General features: G+C 46.6%; 1 protein-coding gene across 1 annotated transcript in view; it reads right to left on the reverse strand.

Moving 5' to 3' along the window:
• PPP2R2D (protein phosphatase 2 regulatory subunit Bdelta) overlaps nucleotides 1-25,446 on the reverse strand; it is a 51,033-nt gene that overhangs the window by 16,166 nt on the left and 9,421 nt on the right. Inside the window, exon 3 of the mRNA XM_030335533.1 lies at nucleotides 3,295-3,392. Coding sequence (XP_030191393.1) covers nucleotides 3,295-3,392 — 98 coding nt within the window. The remainder of the gene's footprint in view (nucleotides 1-3,294; nucleotides 3,393-25,446) is intronic.

Genomic DNA, 25,446 nt, shown 5'->3' on the forward strand with positions numbered 1-25,446 from the left:
ATCTCTGAGTTAAGATCAAGCATTATGAGGAAACACCCCCAAAGCTGCCTTGATCTCTCCACTGCTGCACACTCCCAGAAGCCACACACGGACCCTGGGATCTGGCAGGTGGCCTCCACGCGTGCGCTGTGCCCGGTGGGCCAACGTCCACGAGAGAAGCAGCATTTGCCAGCAGATGCTTCTAACTTGCTGACGAGAAAAATGAAATGGGACGATTTAGGAAAGAAAAATCTGTCGAGTCCTCAGTCCCAGGGCTCAGGACCACAATCCACTTCGAGAAACAGCAGAATCTGAACCAATCCGTGAGGCGCCCGCGCCGAAGCGCTGCTCTCCTTCCCCGGCCACCGTGTGCAAGAACCAGAATGGATGCTCCTGACACTGCGGGGCCGTCTTCCTGCTGTAACTGCCCGACCAGGCCCCCCCCCCCCCCCCCCGCAACAGGCTGAGACCCCGAGGGGCAGTGAGCGGTCTCCACGCCCCGTCCTGTCCCAGGAGAGGCAGAACAGAGGAGAGAGCGAGGGCCCAGGCCGACGGCCCGAGCCGCTGGGAGCTGTGATCCGCAGGTGGCGGGAGGCCTATCTTGTTGGCAGACGTGCCGAGCGCTGGCGTCAGCGGACTCGACGCAAACACAGCAGTTCGCGCGGTCAGGTGCAAAGCTGTGCTCTGAGGACGAGGGCTGCACAGCCACGTCCCCAAGCTCTGCTCCCTGGAGACTGCCACACCGGGCTTCCCGAAACAGGGCTCTGCTGCTGAGAGGGGAAAAAGCTCCAAGATCAATACTTCGAACCGTGCTCCCTACCCCCGGATGTCTGGAGGGCTCCCTATCTCCCTGATCGCTCAGCCTGACACTCATGCCGCCCCCCCCCCCCCCCCCCCCCCGCCATCAGGCAGGGCCCTGCTGTGTCCCGGCAGCCCCCGGGCTCCGCGGCTCTGCAGAAACGGCTGGGCCGTTTAACGGACAGCGCTGGAAAAATCCAAGTCTACAGTGAGGGTTACATACAGCAACCACTAAAATATTTTAAAAGCAGATGGAATATGAAAGCTCTTTTTATGTTAACCAAAGTATCGAGAAAAGGATGGGGAAACACATTGCCCAGGGATTAGTGAGTTGCAGGTGGTTGGGTTTATCAAACTTAAACAACTCTGACCACCTGTTTGCTGTATAAATCTGCTGCTGCACTTTATTAATAATGATTTAATCCATCTTAACTAAACACTTTATACTACAGGTTCTCAAAAGCGTTAACATATTTTCTAACAAGATGCTTGAGTTTTACCACAATCTATTTCACAGTTGAAGTAGACAGTTTTTAGATTTCAATGATGACCCACAAAAATGAGGAAAGTTTTCTATAAGGATATCATTAAAATGGCAAACCTTAAGGCGCTGAAGTCAATTCTTAAATTTAGGACAGCTATGGCTCAGCAATCTGCTAAAAATAATCCTTCTGCTAAAAGTAATAAACACCACCAACCACTTTTACTTCTGCCGAAAAGGATCAGGTACACAGTTCTACTTAAGGAGTGCCATGTCCTAATCTACCTCTGGGGAAAGAATGCAAAACTATGAACTTGCCAAATCATCTGTGAAGATTTTCAAAGACTAATGACAATAAATATTATTCACAAGAATTCTCACCATTCCAAATCAGAAAAAATAAGATTAAAAAAATTTTTTTAATTGGGGCACATGGGGTGGCTCAGTCGGGTAAGCGTCCAACTTTGGCTCAGGTCATGATCTCACGGTTCATGAGTTTGAGCCCCACGTTGGGCTCTGTGCAGACAGTTTAGAGCCTGGAGCCTGATTCTGATTCTGTGTCTCCCTTTCTCTCTGCCCCTCCCCCACTCACACTCGCTCTCAAAAATAAACATTAAAAAAAATTTTTTTAGGGGCACCCGGCTCAGTTGGGTAAGCGTCTGACATCTGCTCAGGTCATGATCTCACGGTCTGTGAGTTCGATCCCCACGTCGGGCTCTGTGCTGACAGCTCGGAGCCCGGAGCCTGCTTCGGATTCTGTGTCCCCACCCCCACCCCTGCTCTTCCCCTGCTCACGCTCTCTCTCTCAACAATAAATAAACATTTAAAAAATATGAAAAAAAAATTGTAATCTATACAGACATAGCAAAATTAGAGCTGCAACATGTATATTCCAATGAGATGTGGGCACACCTCGCCTCATTTACAGAAGCCATCCTCCACTGACTGGGGCACCCAGGGCTCCCTCTCCTACAGATGCCCCTACGTGCCTCCTCTCTGGTGGCAGGGCCAGCATTCACTGCCGCACGGATGTGCTAGATTCCAGGGCCCACTAGCTGCCACACCAGTTCTGCCACAAAAACGTAGACACCAGAATCTGCAGATGAGAAAGTAACCCCACACTGACCTGCCTGGACACAGACGAGGGCCTGTGTGTGACTCTGTCAAGAGAAAAGACAGATGGCTTTCCACAAACCCAAGCCTGGCTTCCCGGTGGTTCTGCCCCGGAACGTGTGCACAACAGACGAGCGGGGCACCAGGCCATCTTGCTTCCTTCACCAGAACTCATCATGAACTCTGACGAGGCTCCCCAGAAATAAAATGGGGGGGGGCTGCAAGGCCTGGTTCTGCCTCCCATTCTCCTCTTACGCATAACTGAAAAACATGGGTTTCTCTGCCCTTTCCCCCCACAAAGCGGGAGTGACTGAAAAAGCAGTGCTCGTGATTGCGATTCACCTGTGGGGTCCTTCAGGCCCCAGTGAGGACTCCTTCCTCCCAGCACTGATGGTGGGGCCTCGGGGGGGGGGGTACAAGACTGCTGCTCACCTCTGAGGAGGGACACAGAATTCACGGCCCCCCAGCATACACAGAACCTTCCCCGCGGCTAGTGCCGCAGGAGCCGTTCAGAGCATACTTACTGCTGGACAGCACGGCTGGGAGCCGCCACCTCCACTGGCTCGTGAAGTGGTTTTCACCGACAGTCACTTGAATTAATTACAGGATGAAAGCAAAAGAATGCAGAACCCCACCGCCCAATCCTTCATCTGGTCCTCACGACAGCCTGTGGGTAGGGCGAGGACTCTCCTCCCCGAACGTAAGGGCACAGGGGACTTAATCGGAGCTGAGAGGGTGGACGTCAGTGAGCTGAAACACAGATCTTGCTCAGCCCTGAGATAAGAAGATTCTATATGGTTAATGTGATGTAACCGAATCCAAGTGAACTTAGAGACTGACAACGTGCTGTGCTGCTTTCCTTCCTTCCCAGTGACATGAGAAAGGCTGCAATTCATTTGGTTTGTGTACAGTGAATTACTGACCTCTTGTTCCCGCTGAAAAATAACGACTCTGCCGCCCTTGTCTCCCGTTGCAAGCAGATCTCCAGAGTAATTAAATTCAACAGTTGAGATGATGTCAGCTGTCAATAAAATACAGAAGCAATTTATCAGATTATGATTTTGAAAGGAGGCATAATCAATACCAAAAATCAGTAAAGGTTCAAAAGAAAAATAAAAACATATACAACTTTCTCCCTATTGGATAAAGCAAAATTTTCATGGGAAACTTGTAATTACCAAGCAGCCAATTCTGATTGTGGTGCCCAGAGCCCAAGAACACATATGGGCTTATGGGTTTTGCTCAACGGATTGAACACCTGGTCCCTAGGGCACCAGGATTTATCTAGACTGTGATGTCTTGAGAGAAGGATATAGAGTAAAAATTTAGAAAATTAATTTTGAAAAGAAAAACAGAAAAGAACTGGTCCTAGAAGACTGGCTCTAATTTTATAATGCATGCCTAATATGAACTTTTAAAATAAATCTGATTCTTACATGATATTGACAGAATGTTTTTAACATTCTTTGCAGTAACTTTTGCTGCCTTCTGTACACAATATCCCTACAAACAGCACAAACTCTACTTCACCGACTGGGTACAGTCACTAGCATTGATAATGACAATAATGACGCCATCATTATCTAGTCAGACACTGCTGGTTGGGTACGGAATTTCTGACAAGGATCTTGGTCATCAGCTCACTACAGGCAAAGGGTACAAAGAACAAAGCCAAGTGCTGGAAAAGTCCTTAGGTACCTAAGGCTAAGGCCTAGAAACAATAGATCTGAACTCATGAAATGGACTCCTGGAGCAAAAAAATAGAAAACCTGGTTGTCTTCAGCCCAGGGGTGCTGAGTGCAGACTGAATCAGGACAAAGACGGCTTCGGTCCTGCACAGGCCACTGTCAGCCTGCTCCTCTACCACCGGGACTCTTCACCTGCCCCAGACAATCTCCTCTCCAGAGGCTCCGAGGAAGGGCTGGAAGGGCTGGATCAGAACCTCCCCCCGCTGCTGGGGCACCAACACGAAAGGCCTGTGTGCCTGGCAGATGAGTGTGTGCTCTCCACCTGCGGGGCTACAGCTCCGCTGAGGCCAAGGGGCTTAAACCCAAATACTGCTGCACAACCAAAGTCTATAAAGAACTTATTAAACTCACACCCAAAAAACAAATAATCCAGTGAAGACATGGGCAAAAGACATGAACAGACACTTCTCCAAGGAAGACATCCAGATGGCCAACCAACACATGAAAAAAAGCTCAACATCACTCATCATCAGGGAAATGCAAATCAAAACCACAATGAGATACCACCTCACACCTGTCAGAATGGCTAACATTAACAACTCAGGCAACAACAGATGTTGGTGAAGACGCGGAGAAAGAGGACCTCTTTTGCACTGTTGGTGGCAGTGCAAGCTGGTGCAGCCACTCTGGAAAACATTATGGATTCTCCAAAAAACTAAAAATAGAACTACCCTTTGACCCAGCAATTGCACTACTAGGCATTTATCCACGGGATACAGGTGTGCTGTTTCGAAGGGACACAGGCACCCCCATGTTTATAGCAGCGCTATCAACAATAGCCAAAATATGGAAAGAGCCCAAATGTCCATCGATGGATAAATGGATAAAGAAGATGTGGTATACACATACAATGGAGTATTACACGACAATCAAAAATAATGAAATCTTGCCACTTGCAACTATGTGGATGGAACTGGAGGGTATTATGCTAAGTGAAGTTAGAGAAAGACAAAAATCATACAACTTCACTCATATGAGGACTTTAAGAGACAAAACAGATGAACATAAGGGAAGGGAAGCAAAAATAATATAATAACAGGGAGGGGGACAAAACATAAGAGACTCTTAAATATGGAGAACAAACAGAGGGTTACTGGAGGGGCTGTGGGAGGGGGAATGGGCTAAATGGGTACAGGGAGCTAAGGAATCTACTCCTGAAATCATTGTTGCACTACATGCTAACTAATTTGGATGTAAATTTTAAAAAGTACAAAATAAAACAAAACAAAAAAAAGACCCTCCCCCTGAGGTTGTCATAATGCAATACAAATCTTAAAGGTGTGAGCAAACATTTTAGTTAGATAGTAGTTATTATAGGACTTCCTGGGAAACGAGCTCTCACTCTACTGTTTCTAAAGAGGCTCCACCCCAGGAGCCCAATGTGGGGCTCAAACTCAAGACCCCGAGATCAAGACCTGAGCTGAGATCAAGCTCAACCCATTGAACCACCCAGAACCCCTGTGCGCTGACTTTTAAACACACACTGAATTTTCTGCCTGGGATTTCTTGCTTTCCTTTAAAAAAACAAAAACAAAAACAAAAACAAAAACAAAACCAGTTAGATCTGGAAAAGAATTAGGCTTGTTAGAAGTGCCACTTTTTAAATTAAATTACTCAAAATAACCCAATTTGCTTAAATGAAATTAAAATATTCTGTATTGGACTAAATGGCACTAAATCTCTGTCATTCATACCCAGGGGGTGTACAATATTATATAATTAATGGTATTCTAGCTCTGTCAGTGATTTTTAAACTTAATTAAAATGGACTGAATCTTTTAAAAGAGAAACTCCCATGACTGCCACTGGTGAGAAATGACTTTCATTAAGCTACGTAAATATGCATGAATCTAAATTTAGAAAATGCTGTCTGCAGAGTTTAGAAGAGCTCTAAAATCAAAACGTATATAAATATATAAACTAAACACCAAGAAGATTACAAAACCAATAACATTTAAACTACCAACATGAATTTAATGTGATGGCTGTTACTTTACAGATGTAAAGTACAGATGTTACTGGTGTGATGCTAAAACCATAAACACGGCACTAAGGGCACCGAGCGGCGCCTTTAAACCTGTCATGCCCCGCACGATGGCTCAGTGTCATACGGGCAACGCTAGCACCTGCTGGCCACCTCTGTGGCGCCGCGGCTCCACACGGCCGCAGCAAGGACCCCGCGCACTGGCACAGTCCACACGGAGGCACTTTGCCAGGAGGGGGTCATCTGGCCGATGCAGAACTTACTTAGTAAATGTTCAGATCAAACTCGGAAACTATGACACATGCTTCGCAGCCTCGAAGAGCCCACCTCAGACTCTCTGTCTGCAACACGCTTACATCTCTCCCGCTGCCACTAAGGGGCCAGAGAGGAACTGGAAAGGCGTCCGTCCACAAGGCAATGGTGGTGAGCAGGCTCTGACAGACAGATGATGGCGAGGGGTGGCAGGCGTGGTGGTGACAGTGTTTTTTTTTTTTTCTTCTCCTTTATTTTCCAGAGAGGGAGAGAGACAGAGCGCAAGCAGGGGGAGAGGCAGAGAGAGAGGGAGACACAGGATCGGAAGCAGGCTCTAGACTCCAAGCTGTCAGCACAGAGCCTGCCGCGGGGCTCCAACTCATGAACTGTGAGATCACGACCCGAGCCGAAGTGGGACACTTAACCGACTGAGCCACCCAGGCGTCCCGACAGTCTTTTTTTTTTTTTTAGATCCAAGTTAGTGAACATGTAGTGTAATACTGGTCTCAGTAGAATTTAGTGATTCATCACTTACATATGGCGCCCAGTGCTCATCCCAACAAGTGCCCTCCTCAATGCCCATCCCCCATTTAGCCCATCCCCCACCCACCCAACACCTTTCTAGCAACGCTCAGTTTGTTCTCTGTATCGAAGAGTCTCTTACACTTTGGTGGGGATGGTCTAAGTGTGCACAGGAGGCCAAGGTCCCAATGTGCTGAGGGCCTCAGCCAGGCTCCACACCGGACCCTGGGCACAGAGATGGCAGAAGGTCTTGTACTGAACCGCTGGGTCCCCAAGCTTGTGCCCATCCCGTCAGGTGGCGACTCCCGCCCCCTTCCTGATCTCCGAACGCTAGCTGCCAGGAGTGAAGTCCCCACCCTCCCTGGGCCTCCTCTCCAAAGTGACAAATCAAGGGACAAAGTCCTGAAGCTTCAAACGCCCACAGGGCCCGAGAGAAAGATCAGCCCCAGGAAGCCCTCCGGCTGGAGAGCCCACCTCGCACAGGACTAGCTGCTGGCTCCGCAAGCGGCTCCAGATTCAACACGAACCGACGGCTCGGGACCTGCAGACGGGGGAGAAAGCGGCCAAAACAAGGGGGCTGGGGGAAAGGGGGACAGCGCCTCAACGAAACCAGCAGAACCTCAAGGAAACGACACTTTACGCCCTCGGGGAGTTAACAGTTAATGCCTGCTAACAGGAGTGACATCACCAATGTCAGCTGAGTGCCTGCGAGGTGCCAGGTGGTATTCTGACTGAGCACAGCCCTGCATTTAGCCAGTGAACCTCCCACACCCATGAAGCAGGGCTCCCACCACCCCCGTGATGGAGAGAAGTGGGCGCTGGACGCTGTATGCAGCTCACCCACACTGGCAGCCCCAGCCACTAATCGGGGGGCAGCAGGGTGCCCCTACGTCCGGCAGGGTCCCTAGAGGATGAGCTGCGTGCTACCTCGAGAAAGGAAACCCAGCCAGTGTGTTTTGAAATTCAAACGCTAATAACAATTTTAAAGCTCAACACCTCTTCCAAAGCCTGGAGCACGAAGACAAAGAGAAGGACAATCACCATCACAGGATCAGGTTAGGTGGCCCATTAGCCAGTTAAGCTCCAGAAAGACGACAGAGAGAAGGGAGTGAAAGGAAAGAAAAAAAAAAAAAAAAAAAAAAAAATCAAAGGACGAAGGCAAGAGTCTCCTGACAAGGTCTGGTGAGCGCCAAGCCTGAAAAAACTCCTAGCCCAAGGTGCCTCACCCCGAAAACTAAAACACCCAGGATAAAAGGGAAATTCTAAAATTCCCCAGAGAAAACAGATCACAGACAAAAGGAACCAGACAGGAAAATGGTGGATGGAATACCAACCACCCTCAAAATTCTGAGAAAACATAACTTTCAACCCATAATTCTACACCCAGTCAAATGATCAATCGAGTTTCAGGGAGGAGTAAAGATGTTTTCAAACACGCAAAGAGCAAAAATGCCTTTCTCAGAAAACCACTGGAAGGTGTTTGGCAAAATGGGAATAAACCAAGGGCAAGGAAGATGGGGGGACCTGACATGCCCACGATGGTGAGGACAGTGCCGAGGTAGGAGTCAAGGACCCTGGACAGCAGCAGTCCCGGCTGGAGGAGGCTGGCCAGGAGACGTCCTGGGAAGAGAAGGGCTGGCGGTCACCCATGCCGTGTTTGGGAACCTCACTGCTGTGTGTCTGACCATATCTGCTTAAACTGCACTGAAGACAGAGAAGCAAGTATGTGAAAAAATTAGGCAATTGTTAGCTCCAGGAAAAATGAAATCGGTACGAAAGAGAAAACGCATATATACTTTGATTCAGCAATGAACAGTATTTGCCTGATACTGAGGGAACCAAAACTTGTAAGAGAATTCCCTCAACTCTCTCCTTTTTTTCTTCCCCAGGGAAGGTGGGGGAGTGCACGTGGGTGGAAGGTGATGCTAGTGAAAAAGCACCATCATCAGGTACCGTCGGGACGTCAGGACTCCCTCTTCAAAGCCAGGAAGTCAAAAGTCAGCAGTGAAGACGTTATTCAGGGGCTGCTAAGGATACTTTCCGGCAGGTGACGAGGAAAGAGGCACTGAACATTATGGTGACACAAGGAAGAAGCAGGAACAAGAAATGCGGAGCGGGGAGAGGGGCCCAGAGGGAGAACATACGACGAAGTTTTAGAAGACGGGGAAGCGAAGCCACGTTCATGTGCCCCGGCGCCTGGCGCGGCACAGGGGCAGCCAGGGCACAGGGAAGCAGGGTGAGCAGACGGGTGGGGTCAGGGAGCGCGTGGCACAGGAGGCAGGTGTGGACCTGGGCTCTAGAGGCGGTCTCGTCAGACCACAGCTTTTTCCCACGAGGTATGAGAGAAGATTCATCTGCTGAGAGCGAAGGGGGGGGGGTGCGGGTGAGGTGCGGGGCGTGTGAAGGAAGCATTCTCGGGCGTGAGGCCACACTACAGAACGCGGGATGGTCTCTGTGCCAGTGCCCACGTGAGATCTGAGGTCAGCAGCTTGTTTTTAAAAACCAGCAAGCCTAGTGAGAGACTACCGTAAGCCATGCACTGCCCTGGGGACACAGCACAGGCAATGTCCCTGCCCCTGACATCTGAGTGGAGGAAAGGACTCTGAACAAGCCCGTCCAGTGGCGCTTCCGCAGCTACGCGGCGCAGGCAGAGGGTTAGACCAGGTCTGGGTTCCGGCAGGAGTGAGAACGGGGGCTGAGAGAGACGAGGAGGCTAAGAGTGAGCAAGGGGTGACACGGTGTCAGGCCCCGGGGTCCAGCGGACGGGTCGGGAAAGACGGCTCTAGCGGTGGATTCGGGGGTGCGCGTGAGTATACAGGGGTTTGCTAGATGATTCTTGCACTTTCCGGAACTTTTAAGTTTTTCAAAACACCAACAAGGATGAACATGTCATCTCCTCTCCTTCTGTCAACCTTTCCTGCCGCTGCCCTAGTCTATCGTCTCAGGCTGAATGACTGAGACGGCCCCCCCAGTGGCCCGCTCCCTTCCTCCGCTGCCCAGAGTTGTGTCCAGAGCGGAGAGTTTTCCCAAAGGCATGAATAACATCACCACCGTGCCTCAAACCCTATCAACACCCAACTATCACGGCTTGTGTGCTCACCAAATTAAGCAGCACTTACTCAGAACTCACCGCCTAAAACTGCTGAGTCACTGTCACAGAAAACGAAACCACAGCAATTAGAAGGGAGGTACGGTTTGCAGCGGTTCGGTTTGTTCTCTCCTCTCTCCGGGTGGTTAAAGACGTAGAGGATAATTTCACCACCACCTCCCGGCCAGCGAGCAGGATGCAGGGGAGACCCAGAGTTGTGCACGCTCCTCCAGAGACCACTGTCCCCGTCCTGATACCCCCTTGTGAACAGGACCGTGTGAAACACAGTCCCGGGAAGTGGTCACCATTAAAGACAAGCATCTGCTTTCCTTAAGATGTCATCAAAGCTGGTCCTGGGCCGGGAGGCATCTCAAGCGGTGTTCGTCCCCTTCGCCCATCAGGAAGACGGGTGAAAACCATCACACACACACCCAAATCGCTGCTCCAAGTGTCACAAAGACGGGAACGACAGGAACTCTCACGGGCCGCGTGCGGGACAGAAAGCGCACAAGCCCTCGGAAGACTGCTGGGCGCTGTCCACCAAAGCCAGGCAGCCGCCGTCCCGCGACCCAGAGACTCCGCTCCAGGCACACGGCCGCCAGCACCACACAGTTGTGGTGTTACCACGGCCTTACCAGCGGCACCTTCACAGAACAGACAATTCAGACATCCAGTAACGTAGGAAGATGCCTCCACGGCGGAGCGCTCCCGCGGTGCCTCCCGTGGCAATGAGAGCGCAGGGATTACAGCTACACCTAGCTAAGTGGATTAGTCTCAGGAAGAAAATACTAAAGAGTACTTACTGTTGGATCCTATTTATATCAAGTTCAAAGCCAGGTGAATCTAATCCATAACGTTAAGCCCCTCCAGTGGTAGGAGCGTCCGAGGTACCCGCGAAGTGCTCTCCTGAGCGGGCTGCGCTCCCTGGCGCCTGGGACCCTGCATGCAGCCAACTGCACCGTGTCTCCCCTGCGTCCCGGTTACAGGTGTCCACCTTCTCCCGGATCCTCATCCGTGGGTCCAATGCTGGCAGGCCCCCGCGTGCCGCTCACACGGACAGACCTCCACGGGCCCCCGACCACCTGGCGACCACCTCTCCACACCTGGTCCCATGCCCCAGCTTCTGGCTTGCCAGTCACCCGCCTCCCTCTCTGCTGAGGCTTCTGCTTATTCCTCTTAGAAACCCAAGTGTCCAGGGACAACTGGGTGGCTCAGTGGGTTGAACGGCCAACTTTGGCTCAGGTCATGATCTTGCGGTCCGTGGGTTCGAGCCCCATGTTGGGCTCTGGGCTGACAGCTCAGACCCTGGAGCCTGCTTCGGATTCTGTGTCTCCCTCTCTCTCTGCCCCTGCCCCACTCACACTTTGTCTCTCTCTCTCTCTCTCTCAAAATAAACATAAAAAAATAAATAAATAAAACCCACAAGTGCCCAGAGCAGATTGTCCCGCCATCAAGAGAGGGTCCGTCCCACCTAGTCTCCTCGAGGACTCTGCTCCGACGACAATATTCCCGCTCTCTGGAGCACCATCAGTTTTCTCTCCTCTAACAGATTAGTCCTAATTTCAAACAGAAATGCTGTAGTCTATCATATTAAAAAAAAAAAAAAAAAAAAAGCTGACCTCCACACTCCACACCGGCCACTGCTGCGATTTCTGTCCCCTTAAAGCAAAGCTGGACAGTGTTCTGTCCTCACTGCCTCTCCTGATTCTCTCTGGAGCTCACTCTGAGGAGTGTGTGCTTCCACCACTCAGCAAGTTCACCTGTTTCAACCCACCAGGTCCTTTGTCACCGTTACCAAACCCATTCTCTGCCCCACCTATGAACTCAGAAGAGGGGTATCTGGGGCACTGGCCACATCGTTTAGCTCCCGCCCTCTGGAGCACTGGTCTGAGTGGGTGGCGTGCATTCACACTGTAGGAACTCCGACAGTAAGAACGTTAACCCCTATGACAAAGAGGCCTTTTGAAAATCACACTCAAAAATCCTGAAGAACACTTTACTGTATATTCAGATTGAGGAGTACCATCTACTCTCCAAAGACAAAGAGCACTCTGAAACCTTCCGTGTTTATACTAAAGAATGGAAAATCTCTTACAGGGAGACACGAATGGATGTGCATGTGTGTACATATGTTACATTTCTAGCTATGTCTTTTTAAAGCAGTCACCAAAGGCAAAAGTTTTCTTTCAGAAAGCAGACACGAACTGGCAGTGAATATAAAAAATGGAAACCCCCCTGTAAGAGATATAGTAAGGTTCTAAACTAGAGACACTATAATCTTTTTTTTTTTAATTTTTTTTTAACGTTTATTTATTTTTGAGACATAGAGAGAGCATGAGTGGAGGAGGGACAGAGAGAGAGGGAGACACAGAATCGGAAGCAGGCTCCAGGCTCTGAGCCGTCAGCCCAGAGCCCGACGCGGGGCTCGAACTCACGGACTGCGAGATCGTGACCTGAGCTGAAGTCGGACGCTTAACCGACTGAGCCACCCAGGCGCCCCGAGACACTATAATCTTAAGAGCACCCCAAATTAAGTTTCTCCCAATTATGAGTAGACTGGATAAAATGTGACAAAACAGAAAAATGTGAATATCATTTTCTAGTCAATCGATAAAAAAGTTTGTGGCAAGTTATCTAAACTGGAAAAGTCAGAAGGGACAACTGAAATTCAGTTTCTCTACTCCTACAATAAATACTATTTTAATAACAGGAAAAGTAAACCGTATCTTGGGAACACGAGAATGATTTACCTTATGAAAATGAACCAACATGGATACACCATTTTAATAGAATTAACAGACAAAAACTGCACGCTTATCTCCTGCGCAAAGCATTTGACAAGGATAATCCAAGACCTGATCATAATAAAAGCACTCAATACACTAAGAATAGAAGGGACCTTCTTCAACTTGATAAAGAGCACCTACAAAAAAAAAAAAAAAAATCCACAGCTAACATCATACTCAATGGTGAAAACGTGGATGCTTCCCCTCATAAGAGCAGGAACAAGACAAAGGTGTCCACGCTGACCTTTCCAGTAAGCTTTCTCCTGAAGTCTCCAGCCAGGGTAATTAGGCAAGGAAAACAAAAGGCATCCAGATTAACGAGGAATAAAGTCAAGCTTCCTCTGCTCCCAGGAGACATTATCTTGTCCATAGAAAGTACTAAGGAATCTACACAAAACTATCAGAGCTGATAAACGGGTAAATAAATCAGCTGATAAATAAGTAACAGTGCAGCAAGGGTAGGGGATACAAAAACAAAGATCGACTGTACTTCTCTACTCTAGCAATGAACAGTCAAAAAATGAAGTAAGGAAATGATTCACTTTATAGTATCATCAAAAGTAATAAGGTACTTAGGAATAAACTTAGAGAATTGCAAGATTTATAAGCTACAAGCTGCAAAATATTGTTCAAAGAAATTAAAGAAAACCTAAAAACTGTTAAGATTTCATTCATGGATTAGAAGACTGAGCGTGAAGACGGTAGTATTCTTCAGATGGATCTACAGAACCCAGGCAACACCCCTATAAACTCCCAGCAGTCTCCCCCATGCCCCCGCCCCCCGCGGAAACTGACAAGCTAACTCTTAAAATGCATATGGCACTGCAAGGCTCCCAGAAGAGCCAAAACAATTTTTAAAAAGAACAAAGCTGAAGGGCTCACACTTCTTGATCTCAAACGCACTGCAAAAGTACAATAATTAAGACAGTGCGGTACTGGCGTAAAGGCGGACATACAGACCAAGGGAATAGAATTCAGAGTCTAGAAAGATACCCTCACATCTATGGCCAATTCACTTTCAACACAGGTGCCAAGACAACTCAAGGTGGGAAAAAACCCAGTATTTTCTGTATGGAGACAACTCAATATCCACATGCAAAATTAAGACACTGGACCCATATCTAACACCATATACCAAATTAATGCAAAATGGGCCAAAGACCTAAATATAAGAACTAAATCTATAAAACTCTCAGAACACATGAGCACATTTTCATGATCTCGATTAGGCAATGGTTTCTTAGAAGATACCAAAAGCACTGCAGACAAAAGAAAAAAAAAACCCAGATAAATTGGACATCATCTAAATTAAGAATTCTTGTGCATCTAAAGGCACTGACAGTGAAAAGACAATGCACAGAATGAGAGGAAATATTTGCAAATCATGTATCAGGTAAGACTCTAGTCTCTGGAATATATAAATAACCCAACAGATAAAAACCAAAAAACAAAGAACAAAACCAACTAAAAAATGGGCAAAGGGCTTGAACAGACATTTTTTTCCCAAAGAGAATACACAAATGTGGAATAAGCACAGGAAAAGATGCTCCATATCACCTGTCGCTAGGGAAACAGAAGCACAATGGGACAGCACTGCACCCATACAGAAGGATGGCTCAGGTAAAAACAAAAACAAGAACTGCTGGGGAGGATGTAGACAAACCGAAACCCTCATAACACTGCTAGTGGGATTATAACATGATGCAACCACTTCGCAAAACAGTTTGGCATCTCCTCAAAAAGGTCAACGTAAAGTTAGCACACGACCAGCCATCCAACTCTTAGGTATCATGGCTGACAAAACTGGAAACACAGGTCTACGTTAAAACTTTTTCAAGAATATTCATAGCAACATTATTTAAAATCGGCCAAATACTGGAAATAATCCAAACTATTCATGAAATGAACTCAAAAACAAAATGTGGTCCATATTCACCCAATGGAGTATCATTCAGCCAAACAAAGAATGAAATACTGACACCTGCTAGATAGATGAAACTTGAAAACATTACACTACATGGAAAAAGCCAGACACAAAGCCAGACCTATTATATGATTTCAGTTATATGCAACGTCCAGAATAGGGAAATCCACAGAAACAGAAAGTAGGCTAGTGGTTGGTTGCCAGGAGGTAGGGGAGGAAGGGATGAACAGTACTTGCTGATGGGTTTCTTCAGGGGGTGATGAAAATGTTCTAGAATTAGACAGTGGTGACGGCTGCACAAGTCAGTGAACATACTAAAAAATACCCAACTATAGCCTTTGAAAGTATGAGTTTTATGTCAAGTGAATCGTATCTCAGTAAGTCTATTATTATTTCTTAACTTTTTAATGCTTATTTTTGAGGGGGGTAAGGGGCAGAGAGAGAGGAGACACAGAATCCAAAGCAGACTCCAGGCTCTGAGCTGTTAGCACAGAGCCTGATGCAGGGCTCGAACTCACAGACCGTGAGATCATGACCTGAGCTGAAGCTGGACCCTCAACTGACTGAGCCACCCAGGCGCCCCTCATCCCATTTCATTTAAACTGAAGGAGCCTCTGTTTCTTTTTGGCTACTTCTCACAAGCATGTACGTTAGGTGAAGGCAGCAGGAGATCAGGAAATTCAGTGTGTGCACATCATTCCCCAATTAAAAGTCTTGTCAGATCAATTCCGGTAGACTTCAAGACTTAGGAAACCACGTTTCACTTCTCGTTAAAGCCCAGCAGAGATTTAACCAAACTCTTCAAGGAGAATCTGACTCATATGGAGTATTCCATGCTACCTCCTCCACCCCATCCTAAAAAATGACAAGTTTTTATCCCAAAGGCTATCTGACAGCATACATTACCCTTTTCTGCAGACATGTTAAGTAACCTGAACAATTTCCAGGGACGCTCTATGCTGTATCGCCTACCTAGTGACTCTGAGTAATTAAGTGCTGGTAATTAAGTTCTGCCACAGCAGAAGTCTGAGCCAAGACCAGTAACAGCACCCTGGCACAATCATCAAAGCACGTACTAGACTGTTTAGAAGAAAATTAAAGCTACGCACTCTCCAACTGAACATCTTGCCCTTACGATGATTCTCACTGCCCTTACGATAAAGATCACAATCCTCGTTCTGTTCTCCCCTTTGCCTTCTATGGTCTGATGACCGAGGCCTTAGTTTCTCAAACTGGTTATAATTCTTGCTGTTTCAAGCCCTCCTCCAGGCTCTCTACTCTGCCAGGACAGCTCCTCCCACCCCCCCCCCCCCAACCCTGTCATCTATCTGTCCTTCACACCACAGCCCAAGGTTCCATTGCCCAGGGAAGCACTTTGACAACTTCCTTGCTACGTCTCAGGACCACGTGGGTCGCAGAGCAGTGCTTCTACTCACAGCGCATCTGAAGCATGGGTGCACACCTGCAGAATGGATGCACCAAGAAGCAAAAGGAGGAGCTGAGAGTTCACCTGCTAACCCTGGTGACTCGCTATGCATCAGCCAAACTGCCCTCCTGCTGCACACCCAGACAGGCAACCGCACAACCGGTCCTTTGTTTCACACTCTCACTGGCAAGAGGACAGTGACGAGCATTTTTGTCGTATATGTAAAAGGGGCCACTCATCTGAGAAATTGGTCCCAAAAGGGGAAGACTCTCTCTCTAAATTTGGGAAATGACCTAATCTAGTCTGTCGTATTAGAAAAACAGGCTGCTATCATTTCTCTCCTTGTATGCCATCTTTTCTCCCCCTGTAAAGTAAGCTCTATGCCCCACGTGGGGCTTGAACTCACAACCCTGAGATCAAGAGTCACGTGCTCCACCAACAGAGGCAGCCAGGCACCCTCTTATATGTGATTTTTTATTACTATCTGTTAGGAACACACACAGCCTTGAGACTGTTCCTTATACCAAATAAACAGTTCAGTTAGACTTAAATACATGTGAAAAAACTCACAGGTGTTTCTCAGAGAAATCCCCAAATAGGCAAGATTATCAAATAAGTGAGTTTACCAGGTAACTGATAAAACAAGTCAAAGTTGTTTTTTTTTTTTAAGCTTATTTATTTTGAGAGAGAGAGAGCAAGAGAGCACGTGCATGCGGGGGAAGGGCAGAGAGAATCCCAAGCAGGCTCTGCACCGTCAGCACTGAGCCCGACACAGGGTGACCCCATGAACCCTGAGGTCGTGACCTGAGCCAAAATCAAGAGTCGGGCTTCTGACTGAGCCACCCAGGAGCCCCACAAGTCAAAGTTTTATCAAACTTTAAATAAGCAAACAATAATTACGCATCCCCAGTTTGTGATTTTAGAAAAAGTGTAAGTTATTTTTGACCAGTAAGTTTGTTCAGTGCATATAAATTCAATTTCTAAGTAGCTTTTCAGGAATGTATTTATTCTTTGAGAATAAACATTTTAAGAGTGCATTCAATGATTAAAACGATAGATTAGAAATGTATGATTTCCTACTTCAAAAAATCCACATTTAATTCTACCATAAAATGGAATAAAATTTGGGGCACCTGGGTGGCTCAGCCGCTTGGTTGAGTGTCTGACTTCGGCTCAGTCATGGTCTCGCGGTCTGTGAGTTCGAGCCCCCCGTCAGGCTCTGTGCTGACAGCTCAGAGCCTGGAGCCTGCTTTGGATTCTGGGTCTCCCTCTCTTTCGGCCCCTCCCCCACTCATGCTCTGTCTCTCTCTCTGTCAAAAATAAACATTAAAAAAATTTTTTTTAATGGAATAAAATTCTGACATATTCAAGAGAATGAGAAGACCAGCCACGTACCAGTAGAAAATATTGGCAAAAGACACAGCGGATAAAGGACTGCTACCCAAAATACAAGAACTCTTCAAACCGACAGTAAGAAAACCCAATCACAAAATGGGCAAAAACCCTAACACAAGATCTTCAGACGGCAAAGAAGCACCGGAAAAGATGCTCCCCATCACCTCCTCAGGGAAATGCAAATGACAACAGGACCCCGCTACATACACACCTATCAGAGGGGCAAAAGTGGAAATCGCGGATGACACCAGATGCTGGTGAGGATGGCGAGTCACAGGAAGTCTCCTTTGCAGCCGTGGGGACGCACAATGGTGCAGGCGCTTTGCATGAAAGTCTGGTCATTTCTTAGAAAACGCAACATTCTCTTCCCATACGATTCAGCAGTTGTGCTCTGTGGTACTTACCCAAAGGAGGTGAGAACTTACGTCCACACAAAAACCTGCACATAAATGTTTACAGCAACTTTATTCATCATTCTTAACACATGGAAACAACCAAGATGTTCTTTAGTCGTTGAACGGATAAACTGGTCCGTGCAGACCATGGAATATTGTTCAGTCCTAAAATGAAATGAACCATCCAGTCCCGAAAGGCATTAAAGAACCTTAAATACATGTGATGAAGTGCAAGGAGCCAGCATGAAAAGGCTGCACACTATGGGATCCTAAGTATACGAGATCCTGGAAAAGGTAAAACCATGGAGACAGTCAAAAGATCAGTGGTTGCCAGGGGTGAGCAGAGATGAGCAGGCAGAACACAGATTTGTTGGGCTGAGAAATGACTGTGTGATACCATAATGATGGACGTGTACCATTATATATTTGCCCAAACCCACGGAACGTGTGACACCAAGACAGAACTGTAACGCAGAGCAGGTTAGTAATGGGACTTGGGGCAATAACGTGTCAGTGTTCTCGTTCTTTCATTGTAACAAATGCACCATCTGGTGGGGGGTGTTGATAATGGGGGAGCGTGTGGGGGACGGGGAGAGCAGGGGGTTATATGGAAAATCTTTGTGGCTTCCCCTTAATGTTACAGTGACCCTAAAACCACTCTAAAAAAAATAAAGACTTAAAAAAAAATTCTGATAAGTGCTACAAGGCAGATAGACCTTAACAAATTAAAAACATTATGCACAGTGAAATAAACCAGATACAGACGAACAAGTGTTGTATAATTCCACTTACATGGGGTCCCTACAACAGGCATATGAATTTTCACAGAAACAGAAAGCAGAGTAGAGATTATTGGGGGCTGGGGGAAGGAGAAAGGGGGGAACTGTTATTTAATATGGACACAGTTTTTCTTTGGGACAATTAAAAAGTTTTCGGTATAGATGGCAGTGATGGTCACACCACACTGTGGACGTAATCGATGCCACGGAACTGTATGCTTACAAACGGTAAAAACGATCAATATTCAACTATGTATAGCTTACCACAATGAAGAAAAAAATCCAGCTCTCTCAAGAATGTCCACTCTCACCACTTTTAGTCAACAGGGTACTTACTGAAGTCCTAGGCACAGCAATCGGACAACATAAGAAATAGAAGGCATCCAAACTAGTAAGAATGAAGTAAAACTGTCACTATTTGCAGATGACAGGATAACACTATATACAGAAAATCCTAAAGAATCCACCAAAAAACTACAACTGATAAATGGATTCAGTAAAGTCACAGGCTACAAAAGTCAAGGTACAGAATCTGTTGCAGCCCCATACACACTAATAATGAAGCAGCAGAAAGAGAAATTAAGAAAACAATCCAATTTACAATTGCATCAAAAACAATAAGATACCTAGGAATAAATCTAATAAGGTGAAAGACTGTACTCTGAAAACTGTAAAACACTGATGAAAGAAATCAAAGACAGCACAAAGAAATGGAAAGACATTCCATGCTCATGGGTTGGAAAATCAAACATTGATAAAATGTCTACACTACCCAAAGCAATCTACATGTTCAATGCAATTCCTACCAAAATACCAACAGCATTTTTCAGAGCTAGAACAAACAGCCCTAAAATGTGTACCACAGAAGACCCTGAATATAGCCAAAGAGACCTTGAAAGACAAAACTGGAGGGATCACAATCCCAGACTTCAAGTTAAATTACAAAGAGGCAGTAGTCGAAACAGTATGGTACTGGCCTAAAAACAGACACATAGATCAATGGAACAGAACAGAAAACCCAGACACAAACCCACAATTATATGGTCAATTAATCCTCGACAGAGGAGGAATGAATACGCAGTGGGAAAAAGACAGTCCCTTCAACAAATGGTGTTGGGAAAACAGACAGCTACATGGCAAAGAACGAAAGTGGACCACTTTCTTACACCATACAAAAATAAAGTCAAAATGGATTAAAGGCCTGAATGTGAAAAACTGAAACCATAAAAATCCTAGAAGACAGCACAGGCAGTAATGTCTGTGACATGATCAGTAGTGGTATTTATCTAGATGTGTCTCCTGAGGCAAGGGAAAACAAAGGAAAAAAAAAACCCTACTGGGATTACATCAAAATAAAAGTTTTTGGGCTCAATCTCATGAACTGTGAGATCGTGGCCTCAGCCAAAATCAAGAGTCTGAGCCACCCAGGAGCCCTGTGCAGAGCCTGCTTGGGATTCCCACTCTCTGCCCTTATCATACGTGTGTGCATGCTATCTCTATCTCTCAAAATAAACTTAAAAAATTACAGACGATGTATCTGATAAGGGGTTTGTACCCAAAATAGAGAACTTATACAACTCAACACCCCAAAAAACAAACAATCCAATTAAAAAATGGGGAACATTATAAAAGGGGGGGGGCATCTGGGTGGCTCAGTCCATTGAGCATCGTACTCTTGGTTTCAGCCCAGGTCATGATCTCACAATTTGTGGGATTGAGCCCTGCGTGGGGCTCTGTGCTGACAGCATGGAGCTTGCTTGGGATTCTCTTTCTCCCTCTCTCTTTGCCCCTCCCCTGCTTGCTCTCTCTCAAAATAAATAAACTTAAAAAAAATTTTTTTTTTAAATAGAAATACCCTACAATCCAGCAATCACATCACTGGATATTTAAACCCAAAATGCAAAAACAAAACAAAATAAAACAAAAAACCCCACACTAATTCAAAGGGATATATGCACCCCTATGTTTATTGCAGCAGCCCAAGCACCCACCAACAGATGAATGGATAATGTGGTGTATGTACACAAGGGAATATTATTCAGCATAAAAAAAAAATGAAATCTTGCCATGTGCAACAACCTGCATAGAGCTGGAGAGTATAATGCTAGGTGAAGTCAGTCAGAAAGACAAATATCATATAATCTCACTCAGACAGAGTTTAAGAACCAGAAATAGAGAGAGGCAAACCAAGAAACAGATTCTTAACTATAGAGAACTCAGGATTACCAGAGGGGAGGTGGTGCAGGGAGGGACGGGTCAAACAGGCGATGGGATTAAAGAAACATCAACAGGACAGAACACAGGAATCTAATACAGATTTCAATTAAAAAAAAAAATGCCTAGACCTCAAAAACAAAAAAGCCCAAATCCACATTAGCCCAAATGTTCTGTATTTTTCTGTAGGATCAAATGAAATGAAAAGACTCCCCTCCCCACCCCGACTCAGAGCCAGTTCTCGAGGCGGTGATGTGAACCCTCTCCAGCCGGCCCTCATGGCCAGCAACCCAAAGGTAACTGTGGGTGGATTCCTAAAGCAACAATTTATAGGACTGCTTTTTACCTATGCACACACCTTCCCCCAACGGCACTTTAAAGAGCACACAATCCTACCGAGCTCCACGGTTCCTCAGTGAGCATGAAGTGAACAGGATGGGAAAGGGAATGTTCTTGTTCTCTTGAATTGCCTATTGAAATTGATTACATCCCTGAACTTAACCGGGGCTCTGGCAAAGCAGAGTAAGAACGTTTCTGGTAACTACGACTCCTATCAAGACGATCTGACTTTTCCGATGACTTCAGCAAGGGACAGACCTTTGGTACCATGAAGTCAAAACCAAGAGATGTGACTTCTAAACACTCCCTGAGATCATTAAGGTGTGAGAGGCAGAGAGACAGCAGCAGCAGTTGGGGCAGTTGGGACACATTCATCTGCCTGAAGAGAAGTTGAAGAAGGTGAGCAGGGACAGTCTATACGTCGTGTCGTGGCAGAAGCTGCCGCTGGTGAGGGCAGGAGACTAGGCAGTTAGTTAGGTTCTAACAGGGTACCTGGAGGCCAGCAACGGGAAGGTGGGAGGCCTGTCCTGGAAGGTTCCACAAGAAGCTGGACCAAATCAGACAGGCCCAAGACGGTGGGTGCCATGACGGGACCCCTCACCAAACAAGGAGGAAAAGGCACGGACCTGTCTCCAAGGAACCACAGCCCCCAGTGATGAATATTTCTCCCCCTGGTTAACAACTGTGCATAAAAGTTAGAAGCCCAAGCCCCAAGGCACAGAGCCCCCCGTCTCTCCCTGGAGCTGCTGCCTGTCACGGGGACAGTGCACCCCTTTTCATCATCGACTTTCCCGCTGGTGTCGTCTGCTCAGTCTGTCCTTGAATTCCTTCCTTCCGGGACAAGACCGAGAACCTTTGGCAACTCCTCTGGGACAGGCTGGGCTGGGGTCTCCCTGGTTCACCAGGTAGCAGAGAGGAGGGGTTAGAAATGGAACTGAGCGGGGCGCCTGGGTGGCTCAGTCGGCTGAGCATCTGACTTCGGCTCAGATCACGATCTCGCGGTTCGTGAGTTCGAGCCCTGTGTCGGGTTCTGCGCTGACAGCTCAGAGCCTGGAGACTGCATCGGATTCTGTGCCTCCCTCTCTCTCACGGCTCCTCCCCCACTCATGCTCAGTCTCCCTCTCTCTCTGTCAAAAATAAATAAACATTAAAAAAAAATTTAAAAAAAAAGAAATGGAACTGAGAGTTACAAAAAAGAACTTCAACTTGAACTGTAACTTTTACTTCTTAAAAAAATCTGGAACAAATAAGATCAAGTATTGAAAACATGAGTATTATTAATGTATCATGTTAACAACATACAGCTAGATTATTATCTTGTTTAAAAGCCACTTAGAGTTTATCAAAATGTGAGGTGGCAAACAGTTTAGTCTGAAGAATTAAAATATTTCTCCTGTACGAAAGGTGTGCCAAAAAAAATCATGACATCGTGACACTTCTTTAGAACGTGCAGGTACACAGTTACCCCACAGAAACAAAGCCGGATGTAGCCCCTGACAATTTATGAAGTTAGGTATGATTATAAATGCACTGATGTAGGGGCGCCTGGGTGGCGCAGTCGGTTAAGCGTCCGACTTCAGCCAGGTCACGATCTCGCGGTCCGTGAGTTCGAGCCCCGCGTCGGGCTCTGGGCTGATGGCTCAGAGCCTGGAGCCTGTTTCCGATTCTGTGTCTCCCTCTCTCTCTGCCCCTCCCCCGTTCATGCTCTGTCTCTCTCTGTCCCAAAAATAAATAAACGTTGAAAAAAAAAAATTAAAAAAAAAAAAAAAATAAATGCACTGATGCACATAAGGCACTGAAGCCCCCCCTTTCAATGATTATTCGCTGAGTTATCATTTTGCTGTTTTAAATCTAATTAAGGAAACTCCTGCTTTTTAACGGGTATACTTTTATGGCTACGTTTTGTCGTTGGAGACACTGGGAGAAAATGAAAAGCTAGCAACAATGTTTAGGGAGTTTGCAAACAGCCAGAGGCGGCCCCAATCACAAGCAGCAGCAAGGGAAACTCTCCTGTGTTCAGTTCGTAGAAAGCTAGTCTTTTCCTGTTCTACCGTTACAAAACACAAGGCATCCTTCCTTGGTGCGAAACACAACCGTACAGAAGCGTCCAGCATAAAAGCAGACATCCTTCTTCAGTGCCGATCCAAACCCTCACTCTCCGCAGGCACCCACTCTGAACGGTGGGGGTGGCAAGGTCCACACCCAGGTTATTTACAACCACACTCCGTTTTTATAGGGGAGCGCTGTTCTGCCGGTGGCTGTTTTTAATCTCCTGGGTCACAGACCGCTTTCCAACGGGCACAGACCCCTTTAATCCACAATATGGGTGTACCAGAATGCTTTTAATCCCTTCACTACTTTGGGGCATTTCAGTTTTTCCGGATGTTTGACCGCTGCGATGCACAATTCTATAAACACCTGGTCCCGCAGCGCTGGCACGCTCCTGTGGGACTCCCGCAAGTAGAATCATGGGGGTCGCAGACCAGCTTTAAGTTTAACAGATGTACGTGCCACACTGCCCTCCAAAGTATGAGTGTGGGGATAATCTTTCTAGAAATGTAAAGCAAAAGTAAAACCTCATCACTACTTTAATTCTTTTCCTTACTCCTTTTATTTATCTCTTAAATGTTTATTTTGAGAGAGCACAGGGGAGGGGCAGAGAGAAAGAGAATCTCAGGCACCTCCACACCCAGGAAGAGCCGGGCGCTGGGCCTGATCCCACGAACCGTGAGGTTATGATTGAAGCAGAAATCAAGAGCTGGATGCTTAACGGACTGAGCCACCCGGGCGCCCCTAGTTGTGGTTTTCTGATCAACGAAGGTATAGATGAGATAGACTAAACTCTGTCCCACGCTCTGAGCAAGTCCAAAAACCTTACCGGGATTTCTGTTTTCAAGGTTGTCCCTGCCTCTGGGCTCTGGACTCCAGCTTCTATTCAAGTTCAATTTATGAACCATTCTTCCTGTCCCACTTACCATTCCTCTCCTAAACCGAGACTGACCCACACACGGGTCTGACTTTCCTTAATTTCCAACAGCAAAAAAAATCCCCCTTGTAAAAGACACATGTTCAGCATCCTTAAATGAACTCGAGGTAGAACGTATATGAACTGGGGGGACAGAAGAATTAAAATTCAAGGTTTGGGGCATCTGGGTGGCTTGACTGGTTAAGCACCCAGCTCTAAGTTTCAGCTCAGACGTCTCTCGGTTCATGGGTATGAGCCCTGTGTCTGGCTCTGCACTGACAGTATGGAGCCTGCTTGAGATTCTCTCTCCCCCTCTCTCTGTTCCTCCCCTGCTTGCACTTTCTCTCTCAAAATGGATAAACAAAATTTTAAACATTAAAAAAATCAATGTTTACAATAAATATTTAGAGATTAATAGTCATAGCGTATAAAGAGCTTTTAAAAATTGATTTTCATGGAGCCTGGGTGGCTCAGTCAGTTGGGCGTCTGACTTCGGCTCAGGTTATGATCTCACAGTCCATGAGTTCGAGCCCCAGGTCGGGCTGTGTGCTGACAGCTCAGAGCCTGGAACCTGCTTCTGATTCTGTGTCTCCCTCCCTCTCTGCCCCTGCCTGGCTCATGCTCTGTCTCTCTCAAAAATAAACATTAAAAAAAAAAACTTAAAAAAAATTGATTTTCAAAGACCTCAGTAGAAACATGGATGAATGATGTGATCTAACGACTCACAGGAGAAACAGAAATCACCAGTAAAAAAAATCTCAACTGCAACCCTAACCCTAAACCCAACCTAAATCTCAACTGCCTGGGTGGCTTTGGCTCAGGTCATCTCACAGTTCGTAAGTTCTAGTCTTGCTATTGTCAGCTCAGAGCCCTCTCTGGATCTTCTGCTCCCCCCCCCCCCCCCCACCAACTCATGCTCTCAAAAATAAAACATTTAAAAAAAATCTTAATTGCATAACTGGTAAGGAGATGCAAATTAGATTTGCCATTAAAATAGCTAACATCAGGGATGCCTGGGTGGCTCATTTGGTTCAGTATCCGACTCTTGATTTTGGCTCAGGTCACGATGTCATGGTTATGGGGTTGGGTCGAGCTTCGGGCTCGCACCGGGCACGGAGCCTGCCTGAGCTTCTCTTTCTCTGTCTCCCTCTCTCCCGCTCACATATGCATACGCACACTCTCTAAAACACAGTTTTTAAAAAATAGCTGACATTAAAAAGACTGATGTTCTCAGCATGAAAGGAGGAAGGAGAAGTCT

The sequence above is a fragment of the Lynx canadensis genome, chromosome D2 (assembly GCF_007474595.2).
Source record: "Lynx canadensis isolate LIC74 chromosome D2, mLynCan4.pri.v2, whole genome shotgun sequence".
NCBI lineage: Eukaryota > Metazoa > Chordata > Mammalia > Carnivora > Felidae > Lynx > Lynx canadensis.